The following is a 16,695-nucleotide window of genomic DNA, read 5'->3' on the forward strand; positions in this document are numbered from 1 at the left end:
CCCCAGTATTGGTGCAGGGTGCCAGTATTAGGTGCTGGTGCTGGGTGTAAGTACAGGGTGCAGGGTGTGAGTACTGGGAGCCAGTGCTGGGTGTGTGATGCTGGTGCAGGGTGTAGCACTGGGTGCAGGGTGCTGGTACTGGGAGCCAGTGCTGGGTGTGTGATGCTGGTGCTGGGTGCCAATAGTGAGTGCATGGTGCTGGTACCGTACCAGCACTCGGTGCTGGTGCTGGTTATCAACAGTGGGAGCACGGTGCTTGTCCTGTGTGCCAATATTTGACACTGGGAGCTGGTGCAGGGTGCTGGTACTGGGTACCAGTGCTGGTTCTGTGATGCTGGCGCTGGGGCACAGCAGTGGGTGCCTGCCGCTGGCGCTGGGGGCAGGGGCAGGGGGCCGTGGGCGGCGTGGGTGGGTGTCTGTGTGTGAGTGTGCGTGTGTGAGCCGTGAGGAAGTGCCAGGGCTGCAATCGCTTTCGGAAGTGGCCGGCGGGGCCGGGCCGGAGCCTGCGCAGTGCCGCCGCCGCCGCTCGGCTCCCGCTGCCGCTCCCTCTCCCTCCGGTGCCCAGCCCGGCGGCAGCGCAGCGGCGGCGGCCGGGGGCGGCGGCGGCGGCGCGGATGCCCGGCCCGTGAGTACCCCGCGCCCCGGCCCGGGGCTGCCGCGGATGGGGGGGACGCGCGCCCATCGCCCCCTCCCTCGCCCGGTGCCCAGCCCAGCCTCGCTCCCCCGGCGGACCCCGCTTTGCCCACCCCCTCTCCCTCCCCCAGCCCCTCTGCACGCTCCCCCTGCACGGACCTCTGCCCCGGGCATCCTCTCTCCCGCACCGCTCCCCCCACAAGCGCCGAGCCCCGCGGAGGATGGAGAGCCCTGCCCGTGCCTGGCTGTCTGTCCGTGCGTCCGTGTGTCCGGCTGCTGCCTGTCACCGGCCCCATGTGCGAGCGCTGGGGCGGGGGGATGCTCCGTGGGGACCGGCCGGCGGGGCGGGGGGACCCCGAGCACCGAGCAGGGAGGGGGAACTCCCCGCCGCATCCCCCCAGGGGAGGGCAGGGCTCCTGCCAGGAGGAGGAGGAGGATGGAGAGGGGGAAGGAGGGGGGCACCCTCCAGCCGCAGGGCCGGCTGCGCCGGGGTTTGCCCAGCCCGGGGCGGGGGTTGCAGGGAGGATCCCCCCGGAGGCCTCCCCGGCTCTTCTGCACCCACAGGTGGGTGCCAGGGCGGTGCCGGAGCATCCACGCAGCGGCTCGGCCGGGCAGAGCTCCCTGCCCGTGCAGCTCCCCGGGCACCGTGCGAAGGGTGCCGAGCCTCGGCAGGGCGATGCGCAGCCCTGGGCCGGCCGGCCGGGGCTCGGACAGCGCCGGGGCTCGGGAAGGTTGCCTGAGGTCAGGGCAGCCTCGAGCTGCGGTCCCCGTGGGGTTCTCTAGCAGCGGCACGGCCGAGGGCTGGCTGCGGGACCTGCCTCGGTGGTGTCGAGGATGTGGTTGTCCCCCGAAGGGAGGTGACATGCGACGGTGGCCCAACACGAGCCCATCACGTGGGTGGCGTCGCGGGATGCTGCCACTTGGCGCTGCGACTCGGTGGCCAAGGGATGGAGAGGGCCACGCGCCGTGTGCGGGTCAGTGCGTGTCCCCGGGCACCCAGAGGCTCCCCGGGAAGCTCCCTCTCCCCGCTGCTTCCATGAGGCTGCTCTGGCACGGATCCACGGCCTTATTTAAGAAACTAAACAAAACGTGTTAAGCGAGTGGGAGGGATTCCCCTGCTGCGAGGGGAGTTCATTCCCCTCTGGATGCATCTCCATCCCCGTCAGTGGAGATGCTCATCCTGTGTCACGCTGGATGGGCAGAGCTGTGGCATTTGCTGGCCTGGTGCACGTCGTTTTCTTTGGGAAAACGGGTCACCCCAGTGGGCACATATTTCAGAGTATCTCCCAAGGGAGAGCGCCACATCAGACTTCCCTACAAGGATTTTAGCTGCTCCGCGTCAGCCCTTCCCCACAAATGACTCAAGCCACTGATCAAAATACAGTCATGTTCTTCAGCAGTTAAACAACCTCCACCTCGCAGGATTGTAGTGGAGAAGCAGGAGTTTAGTGACACGAATATATTTCAGTCAGGGTGCAGGCACCCGTTTTGATATTATTATTTAGAAAAAAGAAGGAACTGAAGGCAGATAGTTCAAATGAAACCCAGAAAGGGTAAGGGAGAAAAATACCTTGGCAGGGTTGTTGGTTCTGAGTCTGCCCAAGGTGCTGGAGCAGCCCATCTCAGCCACCTCCTGAAGTGCATCCTCTCCCATCTTGGCTAAGCTTTGGTTCTAGTCTTTGCTTTTAGGCTGGACCTGGGCTCCAGCATCTTGGGTTTCTGCTGGGCTGATGTGGAATGGGTGAGCTCAGTGGTCGGAGCTCTTCCCTGTGAGCAACAGGTCAGGAGTAGTAAAGCAGCCACCGTGTCACTCCTCAAGCTCTGCAGAGCATGAGCTTGAGCTGCTGAGGCTTTTCCTCTTTTTTATTTTTTTCCCCCAAATTTTTATCCTCTGGATAAAAATAATTTTGGAAAGCTCAGGAGGAGGTAAAAGCCACGCTGCCTTTCCCCCGAGGTCCTCCTGCTCTTCGGATCAGTTCATGCACCAACCCCTGGCCATGCCTGAGCACCCCAAAAAAGAACAGGCAGGGCACAGCAAGGCCAGCAGGCACCCCCCCTGCCATGCCACACTCTCAGGGTTCAGCAGTGTGTGGTCTTGCCTGGAATAACATAACAGCAGGTTCTGAGTGATCTGGTGCCCACGGCCTTCACCCGAGACTTCCTATTGCTCAGTTCCTTATTCATCTGCACATCCCTCTCTGCATTTCCATTACAGAAGCTCTTCAGAGAAGGGGGGATCTAAATCCAGCTGTTTATATACGTTATTTCATAGTTGTCACTTATTTTGGGGAGAAGAAAAGATCCTGGACATTACCAGTGGTTTTTGCATCCCTGCCATGTGTTACAACCTGGGTTTCACCTGTGGGGAGGACAGGAGAGGGAAGTGTCTGATATCTTCCGTGGTGTGAGAGGGGAAGGAGCTGAACTCGCAGGGACTGCAAACACCCTGTCACACACTGGGAAGCAGCCCTGTGGTGCCATCACTGCCCCAGCTCTGGCAGCTCAGGGAATGAGCATCCAGCCCCAGCATCTCCCTATTCACTGCCCACCCTGCACTACCACCACTCGAGCCTCCTGCAGCTCATTGCCATCACTGCTGGGCTCAGCCAGCCCTTTTCCTTTCCCAGTTGCCACTCCATGGGTTTCCCCATGCAGCACAGGGAGGGTGACCTGCAGAAAACCCTGAATCCTCACTGCCCTGGCCATCCAGTGGGTGTGATGGTAACTCCAGTAGCACCACTGGCCAGCTCTCCACTCTGCTCCCACGGGTTTCAGGACACCCAGAACTTCTCACAGGGATCAAACATCTTAAATCCAGCTGTGCATGCTCTGCAGGAGCTGTTGGCTGTGCTGGTTCACAAGCCCTGGGGTGAGTTCCCTGTGCAGCTGCCCAGCCTTCCTCAGGACCTAGGGACACAGAAGTGGTGGCTTTGGGGTAAAACTAGTGAAGGCAGAATCTTGGCTCCATCCAGATCCTGAGCACTGTGTAAAACAAGGCAGCAACCCCAGAGTTTTGATCAACCTTTCACCCTTCTGCGAAAGCGCTCCCTGGGAGCTTGGAGAATTCTTTTATTTCTGTTATTTTTGGCTGGAAATCCACTGGGTTCCTTCTTCAGAGTGGACCAGTAACAAAAACCTCCTGCCTGTGATTTTCCCCCTCCCCAGACACTGTGCAGGGCATGGAGGGTGATACCTCAGCCCATCCCATCATCTCCTCTGGGACCATGGGACCTCAGTCATTCTGGGTGAGTGTACCAGGAGAGGCAGGGAGTGCTCTGCCACTCACCCATCCTGCAAAACCTCCTGCCCTTGGCCATTTCGTGAGAGCAAAATTTAACCAGCAGAAGGGTGGAGCAGCAATGAAAACAACAACAAAGTTCTTTGGGGTTCAGCTACACCATTCATCTTAGACATGGAAAAAAGGGGGTTTCCTGACAGCAGGAAAATGTGTGGTCGAGTTTTAGAGCAAGCCGCCCTTCCAGTTCTCCAAGCACTTGGAACCAGCCTTGGTTGACCTTTTGAGGGCTCTTTGCTCCAGCTGTGGAGACACGCTGGGCTTGGGGGCCCAGGTTTGCCACACTCCACACTCGCTTGTCAGCACTTGCCCACTCTGGAGGCAGAAATGCTGCAAAGCCTCCAGGGCAGCCACGGGACGGGCACGGCAGAGCGGAGCTCGCGGCATTCCTGTGCACGGCTGTGCTCTGCGTGCAGGGGACAGGCTGAGAGTGCACTGCCAGCCCACTCCCAGCGCTGCAAGCACTGCTGGGTCAGCCTGAAGGGGGTCAGCAAAAGAGTTTGGGGCAAGGGTTTGGGTTTTCCCCTTGCTCCCCCTCCTCCAGGTTTAACCCAAGCAGGGCTGTGGCTTCCTCGACAGAAGGCGAGTGTCCAAGCAGCATTCCAGGGCAAAGGGCAGGAGAAGAACAAACAGGTACATATTGGCATTAGTGGGCAGAAAGCTTCAAGGTAGACTGGAAAAAAACCAGCAAAAACCAAGGGAAGATGCTGCCTGAGAGCCTGGTGTGGGTTTCACCAGGAAGAGAGAGCTGGCAAGGCAGATTTGGGGCTGCAGAAATGTATTGCTGTGACAGCAGCTGGTGTGCTCTGATGGGACCTGCACCCTGCAGCAACCTGGGGGCTCAGCAAAGGACACCACCATGGCCTGTCAAATCAGGGTCTCAGTGAGATCCCCTGCAAGGCCCACTCCCACCATCTGAACCCAGAATGCCTGTGGAGGGCACCCACCATGGCCAGGATCCTGCACCCCGGCTGTGCCTGCCCTGTCTGGCAGCAGGGGGATGAGAAGCTGCACTGCCAGACAGTGTCCCAGGGCATGGGGCCACACAGGGTGACAGTGCTTCCTTCCTCCCCACACTGCCAGCTCCTCCCTGGGCTGATGGAGCTGAACCCTGCCATCAATCTGCTGCTTTGGTTGGGGTTTAAATCACCAGGGCAGCTGGATTCAGAGGACATGAATTGCTCACCCTGATCCATTCTGGTGGCTGGGGCAGGGTAGAGCCTCCCTGCTGCCCTGCCACCATGACCACACCACAGGGGTCACCTGTGACCCTTGGGATTCTCCAGAACTTGGACAGGGCATTGGGTTACCAGATCCCCCTTTCCCTGGGTGTTTGCCTGCAGGATGAGTCCTGGGGGACTCATTCCTCAGTCCCTCAGTGTTTTAATGCAGGGTCAAAGTCTGACGTGGGAGGAAGTTTTGCTGGTACCAGTGACAGCCCAGCTCTGAAAGCTGTAGTCCAGGGACCTGATTCTGGGGACATGGCCCAGCCCTGGTACATGTCCCCGCCAACACAAAGTGACATCTGCCTGAAGCCTCCAAAGGTATCTGTCAGGGCTGGCAGTGTGCAGGCAGCAGCACCCACAGCTGAATAAACCATGGTGGGCAGATGCTCCTGGGTGCAGCATTTTGGATGTGCTCCCCTTGTCCCCAGCTGTCCTGCTACTGTGGCCCTGGCCTGGCTGGTTGAGCCAGGCTCAGCCCTGCCCTGACCACATCAATGCCATGTGGAGCCACGCTTTGGGCAGGACGTGTGGCTGGAGAGCAGGGCCAGACCTGTCCTCAGCATGGTCACACTCACCTCCTGCCCGTGCCAGCACAGGCTCCCAAACCTCCTCCTGCACCTCCCGGTGCCTCCCATGCAGGGCTCTGCATGCAGCCAGCGGGGTTTGGTCTTGTGCTGGGGCTGGGGGAAGAGTGATCCCTCCGTTGTGCTGGGAGCTCTCAGAGCTGTGCTAAGCCAGCCCTTTGATCCAGCATTGCCCTGTGCTGTAGTGTTCTTCCTTTTCATCCCAGTCCTACCTTGGTTCTCTGTCTGGTTCCTCATTTCCTTGAAAGATGCCACTCTTCATCCCTCAAATTAACGCTGTCCTGTGGTCCCAGGAGCCTGGCAGCTTGCTGTGAACAAGGAGCACCCTGCTACCCACCCAGCTCAGCTCTCACCCTGGCCATGCCAGTGCCACCTCCCTCCCTTTCCTCTGATCTTCCCTCCCATCAACCACCAGGCTCCTCCATCCCTTTAGCCCCTGCTGAGTATTGATCACTGATCTGTCTTCTCCTCTGCCACGGATCATTACCAAAGACAGAACCTGCCCTAACAGCACAGTACCTCTAGTAGTAGAAACATAATTGTCAGGGCTTGCCTTACTAAATCCCCCAGCTGACTGGTGTGGGGCTATTTTTATGCTATAAAATAATTAACTCTGTTTCAGTGCAAAAGCTGGGGTCGGGGGGGGGTGGATGCTGGCAGCACTGTGCCTGTCCTGCTGCCCAGCAGCCGTGATGCCAGGACACAGCCATGGGTCTGTTCTCCTCTTCCCAGCAGGTGCTGGATAGGTTCATGTGGTCCTTTTGGGAGGGCTTATGGTGGGATTTAGCTTGGAGGATGCTCATGCAGAAATACACTGGGAGCAGAGGAGATGGCTGGTGTGGAGAAGGACCCTGGCATCGTCCTCATCCTGTCAGCTCTCGTGGTGTTAAGGACTGAGGATTTGTTCGGACACACTGAAGCATCTCACATTTCCCATCAGCAGGATTTGCCTTTCCAGCCTCTGGGAATGGCAGAGAAATCACTGCAGGGCAGAGGATCTCCTCAAAGGTATCTGCTGGCCACGGCTGTCTCAGCCACGTGTGCGGGCACATCTGTGGTGTTATCAGTGCCGTGGGCTCGCTATCAGTGCCGTGGGCTCACAGGGCAGTGAGGACACGGCAGGGTGCAGCCACATGGGCATAACCACGCCTTAATCCCAGCAGAGCCCACCCAGCCACTGCCAGGGACCTCTGTGCTGGTAGGATCACTGGCACCTCTGTGCTGGTAGGATTGGGGTCAGCCCAACCCCATCCCGCAGAGCCGGGGGGCTCAAGCCCTCAACCTCTTTAATCTTTTTCTAAAAGTTTGCTAAGGATGGGGGATTGAAAACCAAGTCTAAAAATAACTCCTAAAACTTCCTGTGCTGCTGGCAGGTGGCTGGGACAGGCTGCGGGGGCGGGAGGCAGCTGTGGGGCTCGGCGGCGGTGCCTCGGCTGTCACCGTGGGGTAACCCCGGCAGAGGGGTCCCGGGGGGTGCCAGCCCCCTGCCACCCACCCCAGCTGCCTGCTGGGCTGCCTCGCCTCTGGTTGCACTCAGTGGCTGGTTCCAGCCAAATTTGGCAGAGATCAGAGGTGCTGGGACCTCCTGGGAGAATGCCAGGGAGGGGGTGGGGAGCTGCAGGCTGTGCTGAGCCCTTATTAGACACTGGAGAATCCAGCAGCACGCTGGCAGCCGGGGCTGCCAAGCTCTCCTTGTGCTGATCCAGCGTGGCTGGTCGAGCAGGTGATGGGTGTTTGCAGCTCCTCCAAGGCATGGGGAGGGCTCAGATCCGGTGCTGCTCCTGGCTGAGGCATCACTGGGCTATGACAGGGACTTGGACAGGGATGGTGTCTCCATGCCACTGGAGGTTTGTTCGTTGTCTCCACCCAAATGATCTGCAGGGTTCTGTGATGAGCAGCAAAGCTGCTGTCCAGGTTTTGACCCATAAAATACGAAGGGAAGGTCTTCTCCTGGGGTGGAGAGTGGCAAGAGGTGGCCAGAGAACAAAAATACTCTCGGTGCCTGTGAGCTGGGGGTGCCAGAGGCTGTGGGAGCGTGGTTGCATCCTGACAGCCCCAGCTCTCTCCCTGCCTTGTAGCAGCAAAGGGAATCCTGGAAAACCATCTGGGGAATAAACGAGGTTCAGGTGCCCAGAGAAGCGGAGCCCGGCTGAGCCCCTGGAGCGCCAGGGGTGACGGCAGAGGAAGGAGCTGCCGAAGCCGGTGGTGACTTTGGGGTGACGGGAAGGTTTCCATCCGGATGGAGTGGCGCTGGGGACAGCAGCAGCCCAACCGCGTTGGGTTTTGGGTGCCGGGTGTGCGGGCTCGGCAGGAGGGGAGATGATAGCTCGTGTTCGAAGGCGGGGGAAGGGAAGCGGCGGCGCTGAGCGGGCGCTGGGATGAGCCGATAACAGCACATGGCGCTGCCCCGGGGAGCGGGGGTGGCTGCCAGCATCCCTCCTCCCTCTTTCTCCCCTTCTGCCCTTTTTCACCTGCGGTGAGACCGTGCCACTGAGGGGCAGCCGCCAGCAGAGACCACAAGCCGTGTTGGTCTCTTGTGGGCTGGAGCCTCCTCTGCCCACAGAAGTGCTGAGGGTGAATTTAATCAAGAAAACGGAGGTTGGCGGCTGATTTCTCTCTCCCTCTCTCTCTCTCTCTCTTCTGTTTCTACTTTTTCCTGAAGAGGAAAAAAATCAAACAACTTTGTTTGTGAGTCACTCTTGGCCGAGGGAGCAGGGCTGCGCTCAGTGCATCAGGCTGGCACATCCCACCTCGCACGGACGATGCTGCCGGCAGGCACCGCCGGCGGCTCTGACTCAGCCCACCCTCAGCACGGCCCCTTTCCCGCACTGCCCACCTCGCTGCCTGTGTCTGTGCCCTGCGAGCGGTGCTGGAAGCCCGGGGACATCACAAGCACAGCGTGGCAGAAAGCACTGTCGCTTTGAAGTGGCCCCGGCTGGTCGCCGAGGACCTCGGTGCAGCCTGGGGACGCATCCTGCCTGTCACTCTCGGCAGAGCCGCTTCCTCGGCCACGGGGTTGTTCCAGCACCAGCGTGCCCGGGCTGTTTCTGATGAGCTGCCATCAGTGCCAGTCCTGGCTGGGGAGCCCCATCTTGGTAGCCCTGGTGCTCGCAGCTGCTGCCGGATCCAGCCCTCCTGGGAGGCAGGAGGCTGACCTGGCTCAGCCCCTGGTGGGACCCACTGTGCCCCTCGATGGGGCAGCTGGGCCCGTGATGGAGCAGCAAGGAGAGCGTCTGGGCCGGGCTGGGGCTTTCCCAAAAAAGGCCTGAACTCTTCGGTTGAGTTTGCCACTTCCCTTACCACTCCCTTTCCTGTGAGAGGATGTGTTCAGCCGCTTTTCTTTTCTCTTTCTCTCTTCTTTTCTCCCCCACCTCCCTGCCGCAGAGCCGGCGGTCCTGGCGATGCCGCGCACCCCCTGAGCCAGCCGGGGTCACCCTGGCTGGTGCCATGGCCAGGCTGCAGGTATGGACACACCACAGGAGCTGCTCCCACAGCCCCCAGTCCTCCCAGCACCCATGGCACAGGGTCGGTGGGCACGTAGGAGGGCAGCACATGTTGTGCTGGGAGTGCCCCTGCAACGAGGTGGGTGCTGATTTGTGCCCCATGCTGCAGAACTGGGGGAGGCTGCTTTGCCCAGAGCGAGGAGGGCACAAGGAACTTCATATGCAGGTGTAAGGGATGGGGCCAACATCTCAGCAGGGCCTGCTAGAAGGGGAGGTTCCCCTTTGAAAGTGATTTTGGGGAGAGCTCATCTTGTCTGGTCGCATGGAGGGTCCCCGCTCCGTTTGGCAAGGGGACAGTGTGGTGCCAGACATCATGGGGACATCACAGGCATGTGATGCCACCTGGCACAGCCCAGGGACACCCGGAACACGGGGACTCCCAGACTCACAGGGGGCTTGGGGAGCTCAGGGAGGGTGGCTTCTGGGGTGTCTCTTCTCTCTGTGGGGAAATGTCCCCTTTCTGTCATCCTTCCTCTTTCTGCAGCCTCGAGCGCACGCCCTCGCCTTCCCTCCTGCACTTCCCTATCCGCCAGCCCCAGCAGCCCCGTGGGGAGGCCTGGCACTGGGGCAACTGGTGACAGTCCCACGGCACTCAGCCCCTGCCAGCATGGGGAGGTGGGGGTGGCAGGGGCATTAAAGGGTGCTGGGAAATCATCCCTGCAAATCCACACTGTGATGGCAGTACCCTTCGGTGTCCATCAGAGTGTGCTGGCATTGCCTTTTGGTGCCAACCCAGATGTACTGGCATTGCCTTTTGGTGTCAACAAGGATCACACCAGCATCACCTCTGGGTGCCATCAGACAATGTCGCTGTGCTCCCTGTGCAGGCCCACAGTTCCTTTCTCCCTGTTCCCCATGGCACAGCACACTCCTCCAGAATGGCCCTGGGTGTGTGATCCTGCTCCTGGCTGGGTGCTGAGCGCACCCCCTGGCATGGGAGGGGGTTGCTCCTGCCAGGGGATGCCACTCCCTCCTGCAGCCTCTCCAGAGTGTGCTGGCTCAGCCACTTATGGGTCAGCTCTGGCCAACGAGCAAACTGAAGTACCTGGATGTCTCCAAAGAGCAAAGCCACACACTGTCCCCACATCCCAGTCCCTCAGTCACCCCCAGTCCAGCCGTTCTGTAGGCCAGGGCTGTTCAGAGCCAGGCTGAGCTGGGAGGGAGCTGGGTTTTCCCAGTCCTCGGGTTGTCCTGCTCAGCCCGTTCCCACAGCCTCAACCCCAGTTCCTGTTGGTGCCACAGCCCCCAGCAGTGCTGGGTGCCATGGGAGGAGCAGTGGGATGTGGGAGGGCAGTGGGAAGAAGGGTGCTGGGAGTGGAAGATGGTTGGGAGGCAGAGGAAAGGGAGAAAGTGGGGGCTAAGTGGACCCGAAGGCAGCACAGTGCGAGAGGGAGCAGAGCTGCTGCTGAACCGGGTGACAAGGTCACGGCCATCCTGCCAGCACTTGGGGCTATAAATAGGGACAATTGGGAGTGAAACACAGACTCTCTCCTTTTTCGTTCCCGTGGGAGCACTGGGACTGTGGGAGGGTTTGTGAGGGCCCAGGAAAGCACTGCTGGGTGATGGCTGTGCTGGAAACAGGGGGGCTCTACCCCCAGGACTCATGGAGGGTTCTGGGGACAGCTGTGTCCCCAGCTGCATCCCACAGCCTTGCTCTGTACCCTTGCTGAGGAGCAGCAAGACTCAGACGAGGCCTGGGGCTGCTCAAGGTGGGGATGCTGAGGCTGAGATCTCCAGGGGCTCTCCCTGCCTGCTGCCTCTGCTCCCATTCCTTCCTCCTGGCAGGGGAAGGACCAGGATTGCTGCCCATCACCTTTGGCAAGGCACAGGGAGGTAGAGCCAGCTGTGACCTGACATAACCACTGCCCATGCTGAGCCCAGCATCCAGCACCTCTCCTACCCAGGAGCATCCCTGCTCAAGGCTGAGCCAGTGGTGCAGGCAGGGACAGGCAGGTGGCATGGGACAATGTTTGGTTTAGCACCAGGAGCTGTGAAAACTCACCACCACCACCCTGTTTCCTTCCACTCACATGATGCCGTGGGGCAGCTCTGACTTCCCCATCCCGTGCCTGAAGACACCAGGGATTTCAGCCACTCTTCCTCGTGGCACAGGGCATGGCCAGGGGTGTGCAGGGCCAGCACTGGGCCCCTCACCCTGCCAAGCCCCACTGCTGCCTGCAGTGAGCCCCACAGCATCCCCAGAGTGTGGGATGGGATCCCAGGCAAAGCAGGGGGCTGGCAGAGCATGTCCCAATGCATTTCCTCTTCTACTTTCCTTCTCACTTCCTTTTCTTGCACTTTCTGCCTGCTGCCGTGCCCTCGCTTGCCACCTGCCCAGGGCTTTCCCCAGCACCAAGCAGCCCCCGGAGCCGGCCGAAGCCGGGGGTTCTGTGCAGTAACGTGGTGCCACACCTCTCCCTCCCCACAGGCTCCATCCAGGAGGCGGCAGGGACATTAGCCAGGGGGTCTCACAGCTCACCCGCGGGCTGGGAGGAGCTGAGAGCGGCAGAACAGCCCCTGAAACACGACCCAACGCCGTCCACCGTGTATGAGGCTGGGACACAGGTGAGGGGTCACCCGCCAGGGCAGGAGCCAAAACTAAATTACAGCAAGCCACTGCACGGGGATTGCTCCTCTATCTCTGTGTGCTTGCACAGGTGGGGTTTGATCACCGGCAGCTCCCTGACCCTCTCCACCCTGCTGCCTTTCAGTACGCAGGACCCGCGTCCGCAGAGTCACTCCTTCCGATGTCCCGGCATGAGACTTCTCCGACAACGGTGCAACCCGCCAGCAACCACCGCCCCAACGCCTGCTGCTTCTGCTGGTGCTGCTGCTGCAGCTGCTCGTGGTACGTCCCACTGCCCCCCTGGCCTGGCTCCTGCAGGCTCAGTGAGCATCACCCACCCACCTCGCTGTCCCATAGGCAGGGCAGGTGATAGAGTCCTGGGGGCACTGGGATTCCTGTTCACGAGATAGATCTCTTGGAATGCATAGAGGGACTCCCCAGTGCTGCCCTGGTGGTCTGCAGGGAAGGATGGCCCCATCCATATGAGCCTCTGGGAAGCTCTGCCTTGGAGCAGTGGGTACAGAGTCCAGCCCTGCCTTCCCAGCACTGCCCAAAGCTGAGGATGGAACCAGCTGCTTGCCTCCGTCTGCATCTCCTGTCCTTACTGAGGATCTCCAGCTCCTTATTCTCTGGATAGCCCAGATTTTGGAGAGCCCATCTGCTCTTCCTCCTCAGCATCTGCTCATTCAGAGATTGCTGATGGCTCCAGCTTTGCAGCAGCTTTGGTCTTTACAGCCACCAAGAGCAGTGAGCTTGGAGGAGTAAAAAACCCTGGAACTGAGTCCCATGCATCTCCCTCCTAGACACTGCCCTAGGATTGGTGGCATTCCCTGTGTCTCTGCAAGACCCTGCAAGCAAAGAGGGAGCAGAAGCCCCAGAGATGGGACAGCTGTCCCTCCTGTATCCTGTTCCTGGGGCAGGCGGTGCTGGTTGCTGAGTGGGGCTCAGGCCTGGCAGGGTGAGCCCTGGGGGTGGCACAGGCAGGGACATGCCCACAGCTTTGCCCACCCCAGCTGCCCGCGCTGGGGCAGAGGTTTGCACAGCCAGTGCTGTGTGAGCAGTGAGGACAGTGTCGCAAGCAGGAAGGGCTGCGGTCACCGCTGGGCACCGAAATTCACGGGCCCAGGGGAAGTTGGCTGGTGGCTGCTCTCCACTTGTGCCACCAGCACCCCCAGGGACAAGGGGACACAGGGACAGGGAACACCACATCCCCAAGCCCCAGCACCTCTATCCCAGTATTTGCCTCCAGGCTGGACTGGTGCTGGCACATCACCAATAAACACTTGTTTATTTCTTGGTGATTATTCGTGACACAACAGCTCACAACTGTTGTGAACACATCAGCTTCGCCTTGGGCTGGTCCAGCACTGACCTCTGCCGGCTGCTGTGGCCACTCCAGCTCAGCTCAGTCCTGGCACATGGCCCTGACACACAGCCTGAGTGGTGGAGCAGGACCAGAGCCACAGCAGCCCCTGAGCACAGGGACACGCTCACATGGTGACAGCAAAACTGCATGAGGGAACCAGGGTGCCACCAGGGCAGTGGGTGAGGGGGTGCTGGTGCCCACGGAGGAGATTCAGTGGTCAGAGGTCAGCGTGGGGTCTGCACGTGTCCCCAATGCCCCTGACTGCCTTTCTGTCTCCCTGTTAGGAACGAGGACCGAGAACGAGCATGGAGGGCATCCCCGGAGACCAAACTGGAGAGCATCCCAAACTGTGAAGCGTGGTGAGTGGAGGGGCAGTGCAGTGGGCTGGGGACAAGCACAGCATGGCACAGTATGGCACTGTCCCCTCTGCCACCCTCCATGGTAGCCAGGACTATGTTCTGCCCTTGGGGTACACACCAGGGCTCAGGGGTTCCTGGTGGTGTGTCCAGCCAGCAGCTCATCCCCAGTTCTCACCAAGAAACAGGGAATCTGGGCCACAGGCTGAATCCTACTGTGATTCTGCCCTCAGGCGTATTGCAAAGGGAAACTGAGGCATGGAAGAACCTCAGCAGAGTTTGGACCTCATTCTGCCATTTAGACCCACTGCCAAGAGCATCTTGCAGCCACAGGGAGAGGAAGGGACAGGCCATTCCCAGGGGCTTTCAGCACTGAAGAGGAAGTGGCAGCAGTGTCCACATCCACTCAGGGAGGAGCAGGATGGGCCAGCACCTCACTCCAGGAATGCTTGGCACCAAGCACCCATTCCCTGAGTGACAAGTGTGACACACCCAGCCATGGGGGCTCTGTGCAGTGCCTGGAACAGCTGGGTCAGGGTTAGATGTGCTAATTAGCCATGGATAATGAGTGTACCTGGCCTGCTAGAGCAGGTGCTGAGCATTTGCTGGGAAACAGCCTCCCTCCCTCTCTCCCTCTCCACCCCCTTCTCCCCCTCCCCAGCTGAGAGGGGTGATGGACCCATGACAGTCTCTTGGCTCAGAGCTGCCTCTCCACCAAGGGCTTTTCCTCCTGTTGATATTTGTGCAGAGCCAGCACCAAAATACATCCCAGTTTGAGAAATCCAGTCCACAGCAAGGCTGAGCAAAGGCAGGACAGACCCCAGGAGTGACCTTTGAAAGGTCCACACCACCAGAGCCTGGGCAGGAACAGCCTCCTCATGAGCACGGGGGATGCAGTCAGGCACAGTTCCTCTGGGGTGGGAGCAGGGATGAGCAGGAGGGACACAGCAGGATCCCTGGCCGGCTGTAACACCATCCCCTTGCCTTCCCATGGACCTGTCAGTGCCAAACCCACGCCAGAGGAGGTGCAGGGCTGGGCACAGTCCTTCGACAAGCTGATGAAGAGCCCGGCGGGGCGCAACGTCTTCCGGGAGTTTTTGCGGACTGAGTACAGCGAGGAGAACATGCTCTTCTGGCTGGCATGTGAGGAGCTCAAAACCGAGTGCAACAAGCACACCATCGACGAGAAGGCCAGGATGATCTACGAGGATTACATCTCCATCCTCTCTCCCAAGGAGGTAGGAGGCAGAGCCTTTGAGGGGAGGGCTCAGGCTAAACTGGGGAGGGCTCTTAGGGAGAGGGCTCAGTTCCAACTGCTGCCAGAGCCCTGTGACAGTTTGGGGCTGAGTTTGGCAGGGTGTCGGCGGTGGGAAGGGGATATCCAGCCCCCCACCGCGGGCCGGGTTGTGCTGCGGGGCCGAGACCTCACGAGGGCACCAGCGGGCCGAGAAAATGCTGCATCCCGACCTGCAGCATCCCCGGGGTGGGGGTACCCAGGGCTCACCCCAACCCACCTCCTTGTGCCCAACTGCGGGACACAGAAGGGACACAGAGAGATCCCCACTCCTCCCTGAAACCCTCCCCAGCCACCAGGGCTCCAGTGCCAGTATCTTCTGGGACGGAGCACACTGTGGTCTCCCCACATCTGGTGCTGCATTGTTACCCAGTTTCCCTCGAGAGGGGTGCGGGGATGGGTGCTGGGCCGGGGGCTTGTCCTTGGGTGTCCCTCAGCCCCTACTTTCTCTCCGTGCCCCCCAGGTGAGCCTGGACTCGCGGGTGCGGGAGGTCATCAACCGGAAGATGCAGGAGCCGTCCTCGCACACCTTCGACGACGCACAGCTCCAGATCTACACGCTGATGCACAGAGACTCCTATCCCCGCTTCCTGAACTCTGCCATTTACAAATCGCTGCTCCAGACCGTCTCCCACTCCTCCTCGGAGTCCTAAGGGCACCCACTAGCCGTGGGGACACCAGTGGGGACATGGTGGCCAGGGACGGTGCCTCCTCCCCTCTGCCGCCCACCTTGCCAGACCTCACCAAGTTTTTAGCTTTTTACCTATGAACTGTCACCCCCGTGTCTGGGCCACACTCCAGGACTGTCCCCAGCACACAGCCTGGGCCAGTTCATACTACTGATTCTCTGCCCCGTCCCCAGCGCTGGCCAGAGCGAGCTGGGGGAGCACAGGACAGTGCCCAGCGCCTGGCTCCCCCCACACCTGTTTGGAAGAGGTCACTTTATCCCATCTCCACCACACCTGGGGACACGGCACGTCCCCATTTGCCACCTCAGACCCAGTTGGGGACTGGGTTGGGGTTTTTTTGAGGTGGGGGGGAGGTTGACTGTTGTTAGTTTGGGTTTGTTTTTTTTAATTTTAAATGCTCTTTTGGTTGGCTTTTACTGGGGGACTTGAGGTGCGGGAGGGGGGGTTGAGGAGCATCTCTGTACATATAAAAACTTGTCAGGTTTACCTGGTTCCAGCTGTTTGAGGTGGCCCAGAGGGCAGGGGGTTGGTGCTAGAGGCTGTTTGTATTCCCAATGGATCCAGATGGAGCAGAGGGCAGAGCTCTGAGGTGCCATAAAGGACGGTGGGGATGTGCTGGGGGGTGGGCAGGAGATGTCTACAGCTGCCTCCCCTGCCAGTCCCCATGACACATCAGCACTGCCTCAGCCCCTGTGTGACACCACACAGTCACTCCAAACCCAGAGCATCCTCCATCCCTGGTTCATGGACCTCAGAGGGGGGAACACCAGTGCAGGCGTTGTTTGCCCTCCTGCAGAACCCACAGGCACCAGGATGCCTCCAAGAGAGCTCCCAGCTGGCCCAGACCTGCTGTGCCAGCAGGGAGAAGCCCAGGGGTCTGCCCTGACCCCTGGAACAGGGACCTGGCTCCACACAGGATGGGAAGTGTCACAGGGAAGAGACAGAATTCCCATGTTTTTGCACAGCACAAGGAATGATTTACTGAAAGCTCAGTATCCAGGATTAAAACATGTCTGTCCCTGCCCTTCATACTGAAACAAAGCCAACACAGGGATTTTGCTGCCAGTCTTTGCTTTTCCTGATCCACCACAGCAGTTTCTTATTTATCCACCCCTTTCCCTCCTCTGTTCAGCCCTTCCAAAAGAAAAAAAGTGCTTTTTATTGAACATATTTTTTAAACAAA

The 16,695-nt window shown here is 59.8% G+C and overlaps 1 protein-coding gene across 2 annotated transcripts; it reads left to right on the top strand.

Moving 5' to 3' along the window:
• The first annotated feature begins 531 nt into the window (after positions 1-531).
• RGS19 (regulator of G protein signaling 19) lies at positions 532-16,695 on the top strand. Of its 2 annotated transcripts, none has more exons than XM_041458282.1 (6): positions 532-625; positions 11,670-11,806; positions 11,953-12,089; positions 13,458-13,532; positions 14,533-14,767; positions 15,288-16,695. In XM_041458282.1, exons 3-6 carry the CDS (start codon positions 11,989-11,991, stop codon positions 15,474-15,476), a joined length of 600 nt encoding a protein of 199 aa, XP_041314216.1. In that variant the 5' UTR covers positions 532-625; positions 11,670-11,806; positions 11,953-11,988; the 3' UTR covers positions 15,477-16,695. The 2 variants fall into 2 exon arrangements, with proteins under 2 accessions (XP_041314216.1, XP_041314215.1); XM_041458281.1 differs by lacking the exon at positions 532-625 and adding an exon at positions 9,103-9,200.

The sequence above is a fragment of the Pyrgilauda ruficollis genome, unplaced genomic scaffold (assembly GCF_017590135.1).
Source record: "Pyrgilauda ruficollis isolate IOZ18807 unplaced genomic scaffold, ASM1759013v1 scaffold127, whole genome shotgun sequence".
In the NCBI taxonomy this organism is placed as follows: domain Eukaryota; kingdom Metazoa; phylum Chordata; class Aves; order Passeriformes; family Passeridae; genus Pyrgilauda; species Pyrgilauda ruficollis.

Excerpts from the sequence above, each read along its gene's own strand:
- RGS19 (XM_041458282.1), top strand. The coding sequence starts at position 11,989 with ATGTCCCGGCATGAGACTTCTCCGACAACGGTGCAACCCGCCAGCAAC. Across the intron at positions 13,533-14,532 it reads ATCCCAAACTGTGAAGCGTG|TGCCAAACCCACGCCAGAGG; the intron begins GTGAGTGGAGGG and ends TGGACCTGTCAG. Across the intron at positions 14,768-15,287 it reads CCATCCTCTCTCCCAAGGAG|GTGAGCCTGGACTCGCGGGT; the intron begins GTAGGAGGCAGA and ends CGTGCCCCCCAG.